A 19,453-nucleotide genomic window follows, 5' to 3' on the forward strand; every position below is an offset into this window, starting at 1 on the left:
CAGAATGGGTGAAAAAGATTTGGATGTTTCACCTCTGCCTAACGTTTCCTTTTTTCAGGGTAGCCACTTAACTTTACATTTATTGGGACATTTGTTTTAAATTGACTGTAGAGTATGTTGCCCTCTCCCCTCCTAATGAGATGAATGCTGGTCCACGACACTGTATGTGGTGGTTTTAAGTTGTGACTAATGTGGGGAGTTGCTCCAACTGCCCACTCTTGACTCTCTTAAATGATTTTAAATACACGCTTACTGGCTTTGGTACACCTGCATGACACTGACATTAGCATAACTAAAAGCCTGAAACACAAAAAAAAATGTTTGTCATTAATTTGTACCAGTCAGATTTGCAGACTATTCAATAGCAACCCTTTGGTCCTCGCCATATTAAAACAAAAGGTGGCTCAACTGATTTTCCCCCCATACGATCCCAAAAAATCTGCATTTTTTGCTTCTGTCAGTCGGCAAGGAGAAGCTATATTTCTTGTCCTCCTTTCCACCCTGACCTCTCTGCCCCTCTGTATCTTCTTTTTCTCTTTTGAAGCTGACAGTTCACTCTCATTTAGACCTCCATTATGCATTCCTGCCTAAGTTTACAAGACACATTGACAACAGAACATGTACAGACTCTCTTCCTCCTCCCCCACCACTGTCTCTCCTTTTCTTTGAAGTATTGGAAATGTCTTCCCCATTACTCAGCCCTTGCCTTTTCTACCTCCTCCCATCTGATCCCTCACTCCCGCTCTTCATCCCTCTGAAGGAGTAAATGAAGGCAGAGGTCATACCTCCTCTCTTCCTCTTCTCCTGCTAAATTGGCTGTTGTAGCATCTGTAGATAGCTGCAGGCATTTAAGCCCCCTGCTCTGGAGAGCCAGCGAACAGACTTCCTGCTCATTTGTGGCATTTTCTGTCTCTTCAACCACAGGCTTGTTTACCCACAGAGAGCAAGAGGGAAACCCTCATTATAAACCCTGCCAAGGTCATTGCAGTCCCCACACCAATCTGCCAACATCAACACACATTCGGTTTTATTCTGCCGGCTCCGAAGGTGCTCGCGTCAGTTTTAATAAATGAAAGAAATAATAGATTCGGCCACATTTCTGTCTCACCAAATCCAGTGTTAGCATTTGAATTCGTTTACTTTACGACAAACGAGAAAATAAACGGAGAGACAAATACGAAAACCCCTGAGCCACCTGTCTTTGTTTTATTACGGCTGATGGGGACTGCAAAGGTGCAACTGTGTTTTTCTAGTGAGCTGCCATTTTCTCAACATCCTCAACCCCTCCACTCCCCAAGTCCCACTACAACCCTAACCTTGTAAAGTGAGTGTATGATGTTGACGGTGGGCTGTGCATCCCTCCCTCCCTGTGCTCCGCTCCATAGGGGTCGACAGAGACACAGTGGCGTCAGGCAGAGCTCCCACAGCTCCAGGGCTGGGCAGAGAAGGGATTGCTGACACAGCCAAAGATGGTAAGGAGACTACTGCTGCCAAATGGATGGCCCAGCCATTATACACACCCATGAAGTAATATGATCTGATGTTGCACTGTGTTCACATTAATGCACACTGGTCGGTGATGCTGCTGACTGAGACAGTTGGAACTTGAGCAGAGATTGATGGACGGGGTTGCGAGGGTAGAGGGGGCTATGCACAGAAGAGTGAAAAGCTGACACGTTCATCGTGTGCATATAATTTAGGAAGCCGTTAACAAGTGTTGCACTTTGATGTCTCATATTTTCTCTGTTTATATGGAACCATTTACGTTTTAGTACTTAAAAACAGTTATTTACCATTCCATTAACATGCAAAGCTGCAAATGTGGGCAATTCTAAAAGACATCTGCTTTCCGAAAGTCTTACTCAATTTGCTCCTTCTTATATCCGGCTTTTAATTTGATTTTCTCTCTTGCGTCGAGGATTCGAGCAGCCGTTAAAAGTAAAAGCGATACGTCCCTCAGCCTGCGCTTTGCTTTAACTAAACGATGACTATAAGTCACTGGTGTAGTCCAGCCAATCTATTCGATACAGCGAATGGGTATTGATATTTTTCATCCTAATGGCAACAGCTTATATCAGATCTTTTCTAACGCGCTCTCACATCCGTTTCATATGCTTTCAACAGCTGCACGCAGTTTAGATGCATTACTTTTAGCCAGAAGCGCTGGTGCTGGCTCGGCCTCCTACACAAGGAGCAGGATAACTTGTGAGTAAAAGAAGCCGCATCTCGAGCCTGAGAGCCTATGAGTGCTGGCTATGTGTTGTACCCAGTCAGCAGGACATGCAGCGAGTCTGTTCTCAGCACTAGGCTCCACAGTGGGAGAGCAGGGACAGCCAGAGTGTTCACAACCAACATGAAGTGGACTGCTGAGCAGCACAAATGCTGGTAGGCAGGGACAAGGAGAGGAATATAATTGGCTACTGGTACTCGGCAGGTCCCTGTTAATTAGAGGCAGCCATTTTGGTGTAAAAACCTCCTCAGAAAACGTCCCATGGAGTTGAAAGTCTCTCTGACAGAATGGAGCCCAGCAGGGAATGTAAACAGATTTAATAAGGCTCTCTCCAATCAACTCTGTTATGGCTAGATGCTATTCTCTCCTTCCTCTTCAGTCTCCCTCTCTCCCCCCGTCTTTCTCAGTCTGTCTCTGTATCTGTGTTGTGGTAGAGTGGTGAGTGAGTAGGGAAGGATACTGTCAAAAGAACAATTTGCATGCAGCTCTCATCTTGAGAGCTTTTAGACATCTCCCTGTCTGTTTGTTTTCTGCTGTGGGCTTGAGCCATTGTTCTCTCTTTGTATGTGTGATTGTGTGTGCCTTTGAGTGCGTGCCTCTTCCACTCACTGCAGATGCCACAGACTGCGAATACATGAAAGCGTGTGCTGGCGCGTGTGTGTGTTAAAAATAAGAAGATGGAAGCAGATTTAAGGCTGATGTGTTTTTGGAGCTGCTACTAAACACTAGACAGAGGAAAAGAAGGATACTGAATGATAAAAGGAATATTAAAGGTCAGGGAAGAAATGGATGCTTTAACCCATCCAAGCAGCCGTGTCCTATCCCTTAAGATTTTATTGGTCTAGTTGGTAGGAGGTAGAAATACTCACAGTTTTACAGATTCAAATAAAAACCACAGGCTCATTGTACTCTAGTTGTTCTCTACTTCTCATTAAAATGTACTGTTGACTTTTCTAGGTCATCTGTTTTGAATTCACTTACCAATTCAGCCTCCAAACGAGCCCAATTTTATGCATGCTTAATTATAATATGGTGTTTGTACGGTAACTCAACAGTTAACGGTTTCATCTGCCATTTCATTTATTACCACACGTCGACAGATAAAAGCAGAGCGATTAAAGTACACGCATCGTAAACTATTTCTGGACAAACTGGGAAATTTTTAAATTCTGCTTTGAGATATATTATTAGAACACAGGTCCGGCCTTTTGATAATCCAGAAATAGAGCGAAATACGGCTTGAGTGTCGTCTCTCCTTTGCTAATACTAGCCCTGCTTCCAAGTGCAGGCTGTCTGCGTGTACTTAAGAATAGTTAAAAATAGCCTGGAAGCTGAATAGCTTAGCAGGGGAAAGAAGAGATCTGAGTGATGACTTTAAAAATTTGATTGAATGAGATTAAAGAATATTTGCATCTTAATTTGGGTTTCAGCGTGTTAGGTCATTTGCGGTGCTTTTGCCCAATTTTATGATTTCAAGAGTCTTGCAGTAGATTTCGTGACTCTTTTTGCAGCATCAACATCATTATTGTTTCTAAAAGTAAAACGCTGAAGTGCTTACGTGTGAGACAGAGCCAAGGGAAACTCATCAGGATTGTCTCCATCTCAAATTAGTTTTTTTATGCTATTAATTTGATAAATAACTATCTTTATGCAAATTTTTACATAAGCTCCCTGTGCATTTTGTTGGAATATTCACTAGGATAAGCATTTGATAAATATAAATGTGTTCTTAGTGTTAGAGAAGCAAAGTGCAATACCTCCCCCTCTGGCTCTTACTCCTTCTCACCCTTTTCCCCCTGTTTTCTCACACTTACACCAGGCTCACAGTTCCTCTTTGAACACTTTGATCCTGAGATGCTTTGCAAAAGCCAGATTTGAAAATGCAAACTTCTCTCTGTCACAGCAGCAGCATCAGCAGTCAGATCGTTAGCTGAAGGGCTGCCCCTGTTGCTGCCCCCTCCCACAAACCTCAGTAGCTATCAGAGAACGTTTCAGAGAGGCTTTACTGCCTTCGTGAATATTAAGTTGTTTATCCTCTTTGTGTCTGCCGTTTGTTTTATTTCTCAGTGTTTAGATACGGTGAATGTAGTGTGTGCACTGTTTTCACTGCATATTTAGTTTGTGACTCTGTGCAAGGGTTTACTTATGTTGATCATGCATTTTAATTACTTGTTGACAGCATTACTGCTCACACACAGGCCTTTTTTCGCTGATCAAGGCTAATGTCACATTTTTTAGGTCTGAAAAGAATTATATAGGACAAATTTTTCACCCTTATCTGTAATGTATATATTCATCACCTAACCATCAGTTATAAAGGCAGGAATAAAAGGGAAAAAGTAGTACCTGGACATATGACATGTAAAACCTAAATTTTAATCGTGTTCATATTTTAAGAAGACACACATTAGTCACAAAGAAAAATCTAACAAAATTTGTCTTTAAACAGTGCTCACAGGTATTGATCCAACTATGAATCACATCACTTTAAGATAATTTGAGACCATCCGTCCGAAATTTGAAATTGAACTGGAAGTAGACCTTCCAACATGGTAAAAATATGAAATAGAGAATCAAATGCAGCAAATCGAAAAGAAGAAATTAAGTTACAAAAGAATGAAAGTTATAAAAAAAGAGGATTTAAGAATAAAACTCAGATTTGAATCTTTCTGAAATTCTTTGGAGAGATTTCAAACATCTGGAACATGTAGGGAGAAAAACTGATGAAAGTGCCATCACGAATTTTAATGTATACTTTATTGATCTCCGTGGGGAAATTCCTCTCTGCATTTAACCCATTCACTCAGTGAAGCAGTGGGCAGCCATTGGGCACCCGGGGAGCAGTGTGTAGGGACAGTACCTTGCTCAGGGGTACCTCAGGGTAGCCGTTCAGCGGATTTAAACCCCCGACCCTCCAGTCACGGGGCCACCATCTACCTACTGAGCTAGTCTAGTGAATGTCTTATAGGCAATGATATTTTAAAAAAAGTCACTACTATTAATACGATTTTTTAAAGCCAAGGGTGTAATTACTTTTTCCACAGAAGAATATTAACTAACTAATATTTACTGTAAAATATAGTTTTCATTGCAGTTGTTTAATGTTGAAATGTCTCATTGTTTCAAAGAGAATCAAGCTGTGCATCCTGCAGACAGCAAAGGCTGTAGGGTGCACAGCTTGATTCTCTTCTTTTCATTGAGACTTTTAATATAATTTTTCAAAATAACATTTTGGAAAATCATCAGAGTCTTGTAAGGCTTACTACACATACAGTGTTGCAGCTACTTAATAAGAAAATGTTGTTAATGATGGCCACATCTCTTTGTCTCTTCCTACCCTTTCTCTGTGTGGTTCCTTTCCTGGTGTGTCCCTTTTTCCGCCCTTCTCCAGATCATCAGTAACATGGAGGCTCCAGTGACAAATGGCCCCAGTGGAGGAGGAACCACAGCCAATGGGCCAACCAACAACAGCCGTGGCTGCCCCTCACCAATGCAGACCGGCCCAACAAACGACGACAGCAAGACAAACCTCATTGTCAACTACCTGCCCCAGAACATGACCCAGGAAGAGTTCCGCAGCCTCTTCGGTAGCATCGGCGAGATCGAGTCCTGCAAGCTGGTTCGCGATAAGATCACAGGTACAAAACTGAGACTTCTTTGTGGTGCACTGGGATACTGATGCTGTACTTCGCAAATATTAACTTTTTAGAAACTAGGAAAAGATCCTGCTAATTTGGACTATAATTTGAGGTGTGCCTAGTGAGTCTTAAAAGTGGGTTTCACCAAAATAAAAATACATATGTGATATAGTCGAAGTAAAAATCAGGACATTTTGCAGTTCAATGAGTGTGTTTATATGGACGTAAGTATCCTGGTTATTTAAATAGTCCTTTTTTTTGTCAGTGCATGTGAATATGATTATCTTTGCATCTTCATACTGCTGACTACCCATGCCTGTGATGCTTCAGCCGAGTGATCCCAAGTAAATAGAAACACAATCAATGGCAACACCGAAAGTATCTGAAATTCTGCACTTTTCAAGTTTGACGTAGTCAGGCTACAGGATGCAGGTTTTCCAATTTCTATAGTGGAGCAAGTCAGGTTAATAATCACAGTGAAGTTATTGTAAAGTGTGATCACAGGTATCAAAACTAAAGTTCGTTGCATGTAAATGTCACTAACATGTAAACGACAGCCTGTATTAACAACTGGGATAGTATGTTTATTTTGCACATATGCAGGTATATACCTGCATAACCAAGTAAATGTCAGTTTCTGAATATGCATTTTAAAAACTAGGATAAGCTTCATAATGGGCATATTCATGTCCATGTAAACACACTCGATGTTTGTCCAAAGAAAAGGGGAAATACAAGGTGAATCACTACAATCTGACTGAGCTGAAGAGGCTTTGCTTTCTCTTCTGAAAATTTAAACTGGACGCGTCAGTGAGAAAGAAGTCCGGCCTCTGCACACATCTGTCAATTCTCACTTTCTATCAAGTTTTCATATATGCTCCTTTAATCTTTCCTCATATTTGCTGTTGTCAAGAAAGTGTGACAACAATAGTAGCTGTTAAGAAAGACAAACATTACAAAGCTTACATCACTGCTCGCACGCTGCGAGATCAAAGGTAGGTGAAGACGCAACAGTCAGTTGTGTGTTGAATGTATACACCTGTAAGAAATCAAATATGACACGAACACTTCAGAGTTGCACACAAGCCTTCGGTCCGGCGTCACTCGAAATAACTCGAGCACTTGAGAGAATGCGTTGTGTATAAGGAGAAATCCATCTTTGCCCTCCGTGCGCACACGTGTGTGTGTGTGTGTTCAAGCGCAGCGAATCAGCAATGCAGCAAAGTGCCACATGTTCTCCAGAGGTGTTTAAATTAAGCAGCACTTTGCGGTGCTAATCACGGCTGTAATCTGGGTGTAGTGGCTGTGTGGGTGGCCGTACAGCAGATGGATCGGGGGGGGGCCGGGGTGGTGGAGCTCTGTGATAATGCTCCATAATGGCTTTCATTTTAGATCCTACTTACTGACACTCTTCTCCTGATAATCTCATTAAAGAGCACTAGGCAGGCAGTCGAGATCACCAAGCCATTCTCGGATAGCAAGCCGGCAGCTAAAGGGAAGAGAGTAAACACACACATACACGGATACATATGCAAATATAATCATAGAATTAGACTCCCCATAACAGATTAAGTACAACTGAAAGGCCAGTCGAAATGACAGCTTTGACAGTGAACCGACGACGGCCGCTGACCCGACCGCTGCCGCTTCCTTGCCCGTCCTTTGAAGTACGATTCCTCTTTAGGACCATCTTCCTCTTCTGCCGTAATGGCCACAAAATGGAGCCTGAGAGTCAGATACTCCAGGATAATGGAGGATGGTGTGTACAAAAATAACGCCGGAATACCACAAGCTGTCATCATCACTATCGCCATATTCTCTCTCCACCTGATTTTTCCCTTAAGTGTGATTTTCCGAGCAGCAGCGAGGAACCGAGCTAACAACAGATATTTGCAGGGAGTTTAAAAACGAACCAAATTGCCGTAAACCTACTCGGGCCCTAAATGCAGGACTGTGAGAGAGGTAGAAATGTTTGTTTGCTCACTTCTAAACCATTTGCTCTGCTTCTCTTCTCTGCAGTACAATATCTGTCTGATGACTTAGCATCAACGCAAAAAAAAGCTATAAATAAATCCTGCCCTCCCCTCCATATCCCCCCCACGGTGGATGCCTGTTTTGCTCTCCCATGGGTGCAATTTTCTTGTGCAAACTTTTAGGCTAACAAAGTACAGATCCCTTCCAGCAGGGAATGCCAAGAGGCTTCATGCTCTCTCACAGTCATCCAAATCATTAACAGACTACGCCAGGTTTTCAAGAGGGAGGGTGGGAGAGTTAAGAGACCACTTTTTTAGGTTTACATACACCTGTACCCTGCACCCCTCCTTTCTCAGCTGTCATAAATATCTCCATATACTTTTAAGGAAAAAAAAAAGATAAACTTCTGACTGAAACGTGAGAGCGGTCTATCTTGATGAGAGTTTGGCTCTTACGAGGCATCGCTGCCTTCATATTCTAATATTCAGTATGTGGAACACGAGTCTAGAACAAAGTGTAAGAATTTAAATAAATTCACAGAACTATTCAGAAATGCACTTGGATAACAGTTTAAAAATTTAATCCTTACAAGATTGAAATATTCCTCCAGTGTATTTGGTGTTCATAACACAAGAAGGAGTGGTTAGATTCCCTGGTACATTTGTATCAGCTATTTCAAATTCACTTTAAGCAAACATTTCTCAGAAAAAGGCAGATTGCTATAGTCCTGGTACACAGCAAAATCTCCAGTGTTAAATTAACACTAGAGAGTGTCTATATGGGTCCACACCTCTGAGTGTTAAATACAACACTGTTGAGTGTTAAATTAACACTTTTGACAGTGTTATATGTTTAAAAGTAACCTAGTCAGTTTTGAAGATTAACAATGGCTAACACTGAGCAGTGCTGATTTTCTAACACTGGAAAATAACTCAAAGTGTTAGAAATATTCCAGTGTTAGAAAATCAGCACTGCTCAGTGTTAGCCATTGTTAATCTTCAAAACTGACTAGGTTACTTTTAAACATATAACACTGTCAAAAGTGTTAATTTAACACTCAACAGTGTTGTATTTAACACTCAGAGGTGTGGACCCATATAGACACTCTCTAGTGTTAATTTAACACTGGAGATTTTGCTGTGTAGAAAAGGAAGAAAATGTTAAACAGTCAGAAGCTCTTAAAGGGTAGGCTCAGTGGTCAAGTAGAGAGTAAACAAAATAAAAAGACTTCCTGATTATTATTATTATTAATGAAAACCGCCAGTATTGTTGTTGCCAGTCCAAAGAAATTAAATGTAAAAAAAATCCTTGTATTAATTAATAGATAAACCAGTCTCCATCTGGCTATAAGGTATTAAGACCTTATACCATAATTCATGGATAAGTGTGTCTTGATCAGGCTATAATGCTTATAGGCTGATGAGGACTGACTTATCCATGAATTAATAAAGAATTTTTAAAATCACAGCGCTTTAGATTTTTTCTCGAGTCTCATCCGATACTAAGGATTTCCACAAGTCTTTCTTTGGTTTCCTTTTTACTTGATTAATCAGCATTTGTGTCATCTGCTTCCCACCACCAGTGTTTGCATTTCAGCTAACCTGTGAGTGCTCGCTGACAAGGTGTGAGCACTCGGACCTCTCAGAGGTATGAGACAGACAGGTCCTCGGCGTCACCTCAGCTTCCTGTGGACTCGCTCCTGTCAGCTCCAATGACGGCAGGACGGTGTGAGGCTCAGGCAGGCGTAGACACTTCAGCTCCGTCTGTCACCCCGGCTGACTTCAGCTGGTAGAAAAGCCACCTTTGGGTGTCTTTGTTGCTCCCCGCACGCCTACCTGCTTGCCTGCTTGCACAACTACCTGGTGCTCTCGTAACACACAGGGGATATGCAGGTTAATCTTTTATTTAAGTCTAGCTTACACGCACATAGCTCCAGTGCTCTTAAAGATATAACGTGTTGTTCTTGTTACAGTTAATTCTGTGCAGTAGAAACGTATAGAAATGCTTACATCAAATCCACAATGGCTTTCAGACTCTGCACTATAAATGTTTCCACTGTGTGTTTCTTCTTTTTATTGAAAATCTATTCACCGTCTGAAAGCTCTGCCTCTTAGACATAAGAAAAAATGATACACGGTCCTTTATGGATAGCTTGAAAAGACCCATGCGGACCTTGCACTGCACTGAATCAGCACTCTCGAATATCTACACACGGCCATATGCACACAGAAAGAAATGGAATTGACTGATCCTTGTCAGTAAGGCATTGTTCTGGATCATTTTTCTGCATCAGCTGCATTTCTGGCGGAGAACTGAATGCATTTGTTTTCATAATGACATGGAGAAGAAGAAAATAGCTTTTCATGCTGGAACAAGAATTGATTGCATTAGGGAGGGGAGTAGGGTTTGCAGTGGGGTTATACTTTTATAGGCAGCCATTTTTTTGCATCCTCATTTCGTGCCAATTATTACACTAGCCAAGAGCTCGGAAGTCTTATTTTGTGGGGACAGATTAAATATTTTACTTTTACTTTAAATAGTCGTTGGCCCCGTTCTGGCTGCCTGTGGTGCCGTTTTTATTTTCCCATGCGGCCACAGAATTTTTCAGGTTTTCGCAGTAAACCTCTCACCTTTAATATGCTTCTTTGTGTTTGTGCAGATGAAATACATCGCATCCTGTAAAGACATCCCTAAAGCACACTGACTGAAGCCTTTTGTGCACACTACTCTAGTCACCTTCCATGTGTTGGTTTTATACATGGAATCGGGGGAGCTGATGCAAATCGTAGTGACAATGTAGCAAGCCAAGCAGATGTTGGCCATGAAAAATAGATGGACTGTGATGTCAGATGTGGAGTAGTTCAAGCTGGAGCACCTCTGACGGACAGCAGCTCGAGAACTATGCACTGAAATCTATTCTTACATAAGGATGCATACATTTTATGAACTGTAGTTGCTAAAAAGCCCAACAAAACCCACTTAAGGTTAGTTGGATTTGGCTTGCTTTGTATGCAGAAGCCGGGGAGCACATTTCCATTAGTTACATACATTTTAACCACGATCTGCAAGGACGTAATGGTTGCACTTGCATAAGGGGGCAAATTAGATATTCAGTTTATAAACATCAGGTTATATATTTAAATAGATAAATTTATGACATACTGGGAGGCAAAGCTAATCGTTTTCATATTTAAGCTATTTTTCTACATTATTACAAGAGTGATAGAATAAAACACCTGCTATTTCTTTGTTTGACGTTTATACCTTCCAGAAAACTTAAATCACACAAGCGCAGGTTTTTCCGTGTGGTGAAAAACCATTACGCACTTTTTCAAATGCTTACTGAAACCATGTTGTGGGAGATCTGGTGTGGTGTTTATATCCCACATGCAGGTTTCATTTATCTGAACCTGAACCGGGCTGAAGGCTGAAGATAGCGTGAACAAAGCTGACAAGGAAAGAGATGAAAAAAGGATTTGACATCTCCAAAGCCAGGTATTAAGAGACCTGCCAGGCTCAGAGGTGCATACGCAGGCAGACACACATTAAAGTTTCAGAGTCCCAGGTCCCAGAATGTCCTGTCTCCCCCGTCGTAGCACCCTCCCTCATTCAATCTCCTCCCGCCCCCTGCTCGGGACCCAGAATTGGACATCCTGAGTTTGCCTGGCTGCACCACTCCTCTTGTGACCCTCACATCAGACAGCCTCTGTCCCTCCCAATTTCGCTTTGAGTGCCCTTTACATGGAACAAAGAGGTTGTGACTGTCCCTTATGCCGACTTCGGATCCGGAGGCTGAATGCGCCTCAAGGCTGGTTAACCTGCCCTCCAATCCTCCGCTCTTGAGTGCACTATGCCTAGGCAGGAGATATACCCAGACAATCGTTTCGTCCCCACAAATGTGAGCCACAAAACTGTTGGTAGGGTGTGACTCTGCTCAGTATCAGAGCAGGTACAGCAGGGTGGGCTCTACATTCCTGACATAACAGGGTTATCCGAGTCTTAAAGGGGGCTTCTCGTCTCCTGTTTCTCAGCTGTGCAGCTAGCCAACCAGCCCACACACTTCAGGCTTCAGTCCATTGGCCCCAAGGCTCTGGGAGCCACCATGAGGGGGTGGTTTACGTGTGTCTGTATATGTGTGTGTTTGTGTGTGTGTTGGTGTAAGCAGGGCCTTGGGAACTAAGAGTGGGAGCTTCCTGACTGCAACAGTGGCTGCTACCTTGGCAACCCAGGAGGAAAAGATGTGTTGAATGAGTGAGTGGGAGAGGGATCTACAGTAGATACGTGCGTGGGGGGGATGTGGCTCTGTTTATGAATTTAGTTATTTAAATGGGCTGTTGCCACATGATATACACTTACTGTACAGCTCTAAGGCAGCCGTTTGTTCCCTTTGTGATCATTCTCTGCAAACCCCTGCCCATGCCCTATGCGGTTGAGAGTCTCTAAGGTGTATTTTGACATGAAGCTGGTGACAGGGCACATTTTAAAATGTTGGGGAATGCTGGCCTATCAAAAATAGCACTACCTCAAGTTGCTGCAGCAGCGAGGGTCAAAACGTCAGGGATGAGAGACGACACAAGCAGCGAATGTGACACATTTAGTTTGACAAATTGAAATGTTTTTTTTTTCGTCCTTTGGCCTCATCTTAAAACGTCTTGAAATTTAAGACTGACCGAGCAGATTTGCCAGTTTCTGTGGAGAGGTCCTCTCAAGGTGTGTTAACGTCATAGTTCTGATGATTCCTGCACACTGCAAACCCCCCTCACCCTCTTTCATTCTTCTGTCCTGCAATGACTCAGCTGCAGTCCACAAGTGGAACTGTGGGAACAGTGTTTTTATAGAAAGGCTGTAAAGTTTCCTTCACATAGATGCAGTAAAAATATTTAGATTAGATAGATGTTTTCATAAAATATTTTCACTGAAAGTCACAAACTGCAAAAGAACTAAAGCCAAAAATAAAGAATTAAATAGGATTTGAACACGTCGGCTCTACAAATTGGTTCGGCTCCAGCTTACGTCTGTTTTGACAACACAGCAGTTCAAATGAACTTTTTGATTAATAACTGCACTATTCCAGTGAATTTTGTGGGGAACAATAGACCACAGATACACTGTAAAACAGAAAGATCATACAGCTGTGCGTTTCCTTCGGTAGCGTCCACTTCACATCAAAGAGTATAGTGCGTTTGCCTGATGATAGCAGGAGATGGTGATGAAGATGCTTTCATGTCTGCAGTTCAGGGCTTTTAGTCACATAATAGAACAAAAGGCAGAAAATAATAACAGGAGTTTGTTTCTGTGTGTATCTCACAGCAAATAATTGTGCACCATGCAGTGTATCTCACAGTGTCATTGGTGAATACCTTTTTGTCCAACTTGATTATATAGCTCTACATTCACTGAAACATCTACTTGTCTTTGGTGTGTGTCCATTATGTACTATATCTAGGTACTTGTATGTCATTTTGCATAGGTAGTGTGCTTTCACACTTGCATCTTCTGGTGTGTACATATGTATGTGCACGAACAGGGGAAAGGAGAGGTGAAATTACATAGCAGTGCCAGCAGGCAGGACACCGGCTCGAAGCACACTCATTTTCTCATCTCACACATTGGGCAACCTGCTGCTCCTCAGGAAACAAATAATGGCTTAGTCATAACTCCTCGCCAACACACCAAAGAGCTCCTCACTAGAAATAGCAGTGATTTTTTACCACTGAAAAACATGCCCACCTTCCTATACAATTTATGTCAGATTGCACAAAAAGGTCTACCAAAAGAGTGGAGGTGGGTTCAAATTAGCCCCCTCTCCTTCACTCTGCCATCCTATGTGGTTAGGCTGTTAGCGAAAGTGGACGCGTGGCACAAAATGATAAAGCACTGCACGGGCACCTGAGCTTATACAGTATGTAATGACAGCTTTTGGCAAATGCACAATAAATACCGTTAACAGCTTAGATTCCTTGATTTTATATATTACATATGTGTTATTCTGGGACTTGCCATTATTAAATTTACATAATTTTTATTAAGAAGCCTCTTTTTATTGCTGCTAAGCATTTTCTTAAGCCGTTAGAAGTGCTGGAGAATTTGCACAAATGGCAGTGTGAGCAGCTGACAAATCAAAGGCGAGTATATATCTTACCTCATTAAAAGGCCATTATGAAGACCAATGCATCATTTGGGTTCTTGGTTTTAATTGACATTTAAAATATATAAGTCAGTGCATCTATTAAGCAAATTGATCAACAGAAGGCAGATTTTCCTGTTAGCTACAACCATGATAGAGGCTATTCATCATGCCATTTTAATAGCTTCTCTATTTTCCCTTTAGATGCACTGATTATGTCATTTTCCAGCAGTATAAAAAGTTTGTGTCTATCAAATATCTCTTTAAGTTTTCAGACTTTTCTCTGGAAGTTGTTACACGAAAATAATTTAAATGTCTCATATGTTTATTCTAAACTGTTCAAACACATTTTATAACATTAAGCTGAATTTTTTATTGGTGTTTAGCAGCTGTGAAGAAGAACTTTGATGACATAACTAGAAGAAAAGTGGCAATAGACACAATCTTTGGAAATATGTGGCTAGAGTATTAGAAGAATCATCTTTGTATTTGGCTTACTTTGGTTTACTCTCGGCTGACCTTGCATTCCAGTAAGTTAACTGGTCCTCAGCCATTTTTAATGCCAGAACGTTGAGGGAGAACTTTGATGCTGTGATCCAAATGTGGTCCTGATCTGCTGAGCAGTGTTGAGGTGTACACGGTAGGTGCTGTGACAGGCTGAAAACCAGCTGTACGGTGCGTTGCTTCTGTTTCTGTGTATCGTACTGCAGGTTACAGATAGAACTGCTCACACTTTTTTATTTATTGCATGCTTCTGCGTGCATATTCACTGCAGAGGATTGAGATTTTTTCATTGCTAACATTACTTGAAAAACTAAGAAAATGCAACAACAATGGCGTGCTTACTCGCTAGCCACCCACCACTCCACGTATTACTGTCCTGGCATGAAGTCGTACTTTACTACCTGCGTTTGTTTGTGGTGATTGAGCGATTATACGTTTAGATGTGTGCACATGTATGTACATCTGCCAGTGTGGTGCATCTTCTGCCAATCCGTGCAAATTCCAGGCAGCCAGGCAGTTTGCCGGCAGCTCCCTGCTGTTAGCTGCTCCTTAGCAAGCTGGAAACGGTGGGTGGAATCCCCTCCTGGAGATTTTCTGATGCTGCAGGCAGATGTCTCCCTCTGTTTACCCTCCTTTCCTTGTTCACCTGGGGAAAGATGCCAGCCAGTAAGCCTCGTTCCCACCCTCTTCCTTCCGGCCCCAGAGGCCCTTAACCTTGCCAAAGAAGGAGTGAAGACGCAAGTGGGGGCGGGAGGATATGCCAACACCAGCCTGAGCTCGTATACAACATACACACCCAATTAAAATGCAAACACACGCAAATATCATTTACATATAGTAGCAGCTGCTGAAAACCACAGTCTTCAGAGGTGTAATCAAAGTAAATATAGTGGTGGGTTTGTTGTAAAAGTGTCATCTATTACTCACTCACATGTGTGCTTACCCATATTTCCATACCAACTTGTGCACACACGCATGCATGCGCACCTCCCACACTGTGACTACCCCCCCCTCGCAGCAGTAGCATACATGCTTGCCAGTTTGGCCCCATTTGTCTGACTGGATGACTCAAACAGCCGGCCCATCTCAATGGCGCTGCACAAGTGCTCTTTGCCAGAACCTTCTGGTGGCTGTGCTTGTCGAACCTCAACATTTCTTGTTGAATATGAAGAAGAGGGGTGAGGAAGGTGCTGGGAAAGTGAGCGAGAGAGGTAGCAAACACCAAAGAAGAGTGATCTCCGTAGCAGGCGCTTAACTGTACCCATCTGGAATTTCACTGTAAATTCAATTGATGCACATATGAGCAGTCGTTATTAGAGACACTACTGGGTTATTTAGAATACAGTTTATGGGCAATTTTGCTATGCTTTATTTTCATTCAGTTAATTACTTTTGCCAAATGTTCTCTTTCACGTCATTATTCATAGTCTCTTGTGTACACTATTTAATAAAACATTAGAAGCCCCAGAAATAATTTCCCAGCTATGCTTAATTTTCTTAACTTGCCACCTGATGTCAGCTGAGAGTCAGAGAGGAAGAAGAGAGCGAGAAGAGGATGGTTAGTTATAAATAGCAGTAGTCTCCCCAGGATGGCAGGTTTTTAATTAACAATAGAGTGTCTGATAATCCACAGTTAATCCAGAGGAGAAGAGGGAGGAGAGGGGAGAAGAAGAGAAAATCATCAGCTGTTTGATGTTAGGACTACAAGTCCCTCCTGGCCCTTACACTGCTTGCTTCTGAGCTGTTCTGCGCCGTGATATCCATAGCCCAAATGTATTTATTTTGTGAAACAGCCATGCTCCATATTTTGTGATTCACTTTGTCTCTGACTAACCGCTGTCTGTTCCCATTAGCATGAATATGTGCATGCCGCTCTTCTTAAACTGCCTGGGATTCTTTGTGCTTGTGTGTGGCGTTAGTGGATGGGGGCTGTTTGTGGAAAACTAGCCGACTGAACGCCCCGACGGCTAGAGGCGTCCGCTTAAAGTCTAAGCGCGTTGAAAGGCTTGATCTGTTGGGGAAACACTGGGAGATGTCAGGCCCACTTCACTCTCAAAGGGAGTCTGCTGTCTAAGACACTTTGAGCTTTGAGGGAAGTGGGGGTGGTATTTTTCCTCTCGTTTTGCACAGCTGAAAAGACAGTAACAAATATGTTGTTTGTACCTTCTATGATACTTTATTTGCTTAGGCTGAGTTTCGCTGTCATAATTCAGACAGAATTTGAGTAACATTTATCGCATTATATTTTAGGCATTCACTAGTTGACACATATATTTTGAGTAACTTCAACTGGATGCTCCGGCGCCTTAAATTCCCTCGAGCTCAAGAACACAAGTACAATAAAAAATAATAATGAGAAGTGCAACAATAAGAGCGTAACACACCAAGTAAGGCTGTTCAGGCATGAAGTAACACATAGGTTCTTTCTTGTTTGTTTATGTGCATTATTACACCATAATTAACTAGCAGTTTTTGGGGGGTATTCAGTGTGTTTATTATGCCTTTATTTTCATATAGAGAGACCTGGAAAGACAATGTCTCACTCATTAAATGTTTTAGAGCACAAATCTGAACAGCCGTGGCAACAAAGCAGCCTTCACATGACAAAAAAAGTCACATCAAAACTCGCGGTGCTCCAGGCAGGAGTCGCTTTGATCTTGTCGGCAGTAACGACGGCACATGTATGTTGTGAAGGATTTTCCAGGCACACATGCATGTTGTCTCAGGTTAGCAGGCGGCTTGTTCCAAAGAAAAGCACCACAATAATTGGGTGTTGTGGTAAGGCTGTTTTTTTTAATGCACAATCAAAATAAAGCTAATTTTTAAAACAACTTAATTCTAAAAACAAACAAACAAAAAAAAAACCCTAAATTTTAAAAATTAAACAGTTACAGGTCATTTAACCCCTTTTAATTAATTTGTCAGTTTGGGCAACTGTGTTGACATCACTTCCACCTTTCTCAGATTCTGAGGCCTGTTTATTTGTTATTTAATTTTTGTATTTAACCTTTATTTAACCAGCAAGATCCCGTTGAGATTAAAAACCTCTTTTTCAAGGGAGACCTGGCCAAGATAGGCAGCAGCAAGTGCCTCGCAGTTACAAAAATTACTCAATTAAATACAGGCAGCAGCAACACACATGCAAAAATAAATGAAAAATACAAAATAAAATTCAGTTAAAATGACAAACAATCTAATTGAAACAGTTGCATGTTATGGACTTGGCCTCAAGGATTCTTAGTTTAATTTTAAAAGCACTTAATGAAATGAATTCTGTCATTTTCCAGTCGTTCTGCAGTTCGTTCCAAGCCGAAGGTGCTAAATGGACAAAAGCTCTTTTGCCAAATTCAGTTCAGGCAAATGGAACAGAAAATAACAAGTAACCTTGCGGTCGAAGAGGATAATGACCAGCATGTTTCACTGCAAGCAAGGAACCTATATAGGAAGGCAGCAATCCAAGTATTGCCTTATATATAAAACTGTATAGCACCTGAACTCATATCATTAGTATGACCATCCTGCAGTTTGGCATTGTCTTGCTGAAAAGGCAAGGCCTTACCTGAAACATAAACACCTGGATTGTGAACACATTTTAAAATGCTTCCTTTCTTTTTGGCATTTCAGGACAGAGTCTGGGCTACGGTTTTGTCAACTACATTGATCCAAAGGATGCAGAGAAAGCCATCAACACGTTAAATGGACTCAGACTTCAGACCAAAACAATCAAGGTAAATCACACCGTGCATGCCTATGTCTGTTACATAACGACCAGACAAGCAATTAAAGTAAGAAAAGTGTTCTTTGGACAAAAAGATTTCAGTAATTTAAAGTTGTGGAGGTCGTGTTAAACTTAAATTATAAGACTTCCTTCTAATTTCTGAGAGCCCTTTTAGATAGTGATGCTGTTAGCGGATGTGCTGGAGGGTGAGATGGGATTAACATCAATGAGCGTCAGAAATGAAAAAGACCATCTAAATCAAAGAGACACATTAAAAAAAAGCTTGTGACTATGGTTGATATGCTAATTGCTTTTTAAATGTCAGAATGTAAAGGTGAAATTATAGTTATCTCTGAATAAAAGGGAAGAAACACATCAATCATCATATTGTCCAAAATAATTGAGGGCTCTGTTATTGCATTCTAAATGGCAAGACTAATCTGCAGGCTCGATGGTGGTTGTCACAGCAGTAATATCAGCCTCAGTACTGCGCTGTCCTTCCTCCAAACACATTTTAAAGAACCCTCACAAGTAATAGTTTGAGCAGATGTTTTACAGTGTATCAATCCTCCTGTTAATCTAATTTTCTCCCCTCGTATTCTCTGCTGTCATCCTCTGTGCTCTGTGCCTGCTGATATGTTGTTTTAAGCTGGGCCGTAATCTGTTGCTCTGTGGTAATCCCTGGATTCTTTCTTTCTGTCATCCGATCTAATCTAGTCTAATCTAATCTAATAGGATGGGATTAGCCTGTTTGCAAATAGGGAATCCCACGGGGAATCCCTCCATTCCCTGGACAGCATAAACTGTCTGGCTTGGTATCGAATTTAAAAAATAAGAGCCTCATATATATTTTGTGCGTGATGTCTAAAATGTGGATTTTATAGAGTAAATGTGTTGTATTAGTGAATATATATGTAAAGATGAGATGTTTACTAGGGGTGCAACGATACACAAAATTCACGGTTCGATACTTTGGTGTCACGGTTCGATATTTTTTCGATACAAAAAAATGTTCATGCCTTTTTAATTTGTCATTTATTAAAATTATAAATATATATTTTAACTCAAAAGTACAGTTTTTAAATTTAACCCTAACCCTTGTGCGTGTTTTTTATTTTGACAGCGAATGCGCACCTGCGGACCACTTATGTGCAGCCCTGGTTATTTAGCTCGTCATATTGCAGCCACAGAAATTATTTTGTCCATGAAACCATAAAGCTACACTTTCTTTTTGCCTTATAGTCTGATTTGTCATAACTTTT

General features: G+C 41.5%; 1 protein-coding gene across 3 annotated transcripts in view; it reads left to right on the plus strand.

Moving 5' to 3' along the window:
• The window catches only part of elavl4 (ELAV like neuron-specific RNA binding protein 4), a 77,930-nt gene that overhangs the window by 32,860 nt on the left and 25,617 nt on the right, over positions 1–19,453 (plus strand). For all 3 annotated transcript variants that reach the window (XM_085264071.1, XM_085264074.1, XM_085264072.1), the window contains 3 exons: positions 1,386–1,472; positions 5,622–5,868; positions 18,098–18,201. In XM_085264071.1, coding sequence (XP_085120197.1) covers positions 1,386–1,472; positions 5,622–5,868; positions 18,098–18,201 — 438 coding nt within the window. The remainder of the gene's footprint in view (positions 1–1,385; positions 1,473–5,621; positions 5,869–18,097; positions 18,202–19,453) is intronic.

Source organism: Mchenga conophoros, linkage group LG23 (assembly GCF_057382185.1).
Source record: "Mchenga conophoros isolate Kocher_MC1m ecotype Shallow Benthic linkage group LG23, M_conophoros_male_GT1.1, whole genome shotgun sequence".
Classification (NCBI taxonomy): Eukaryota; Metazoa; Chordata; class Actinopteri; order Cichliformes; family Cichlidae; genus Mchenga; species Mchenga conophoros.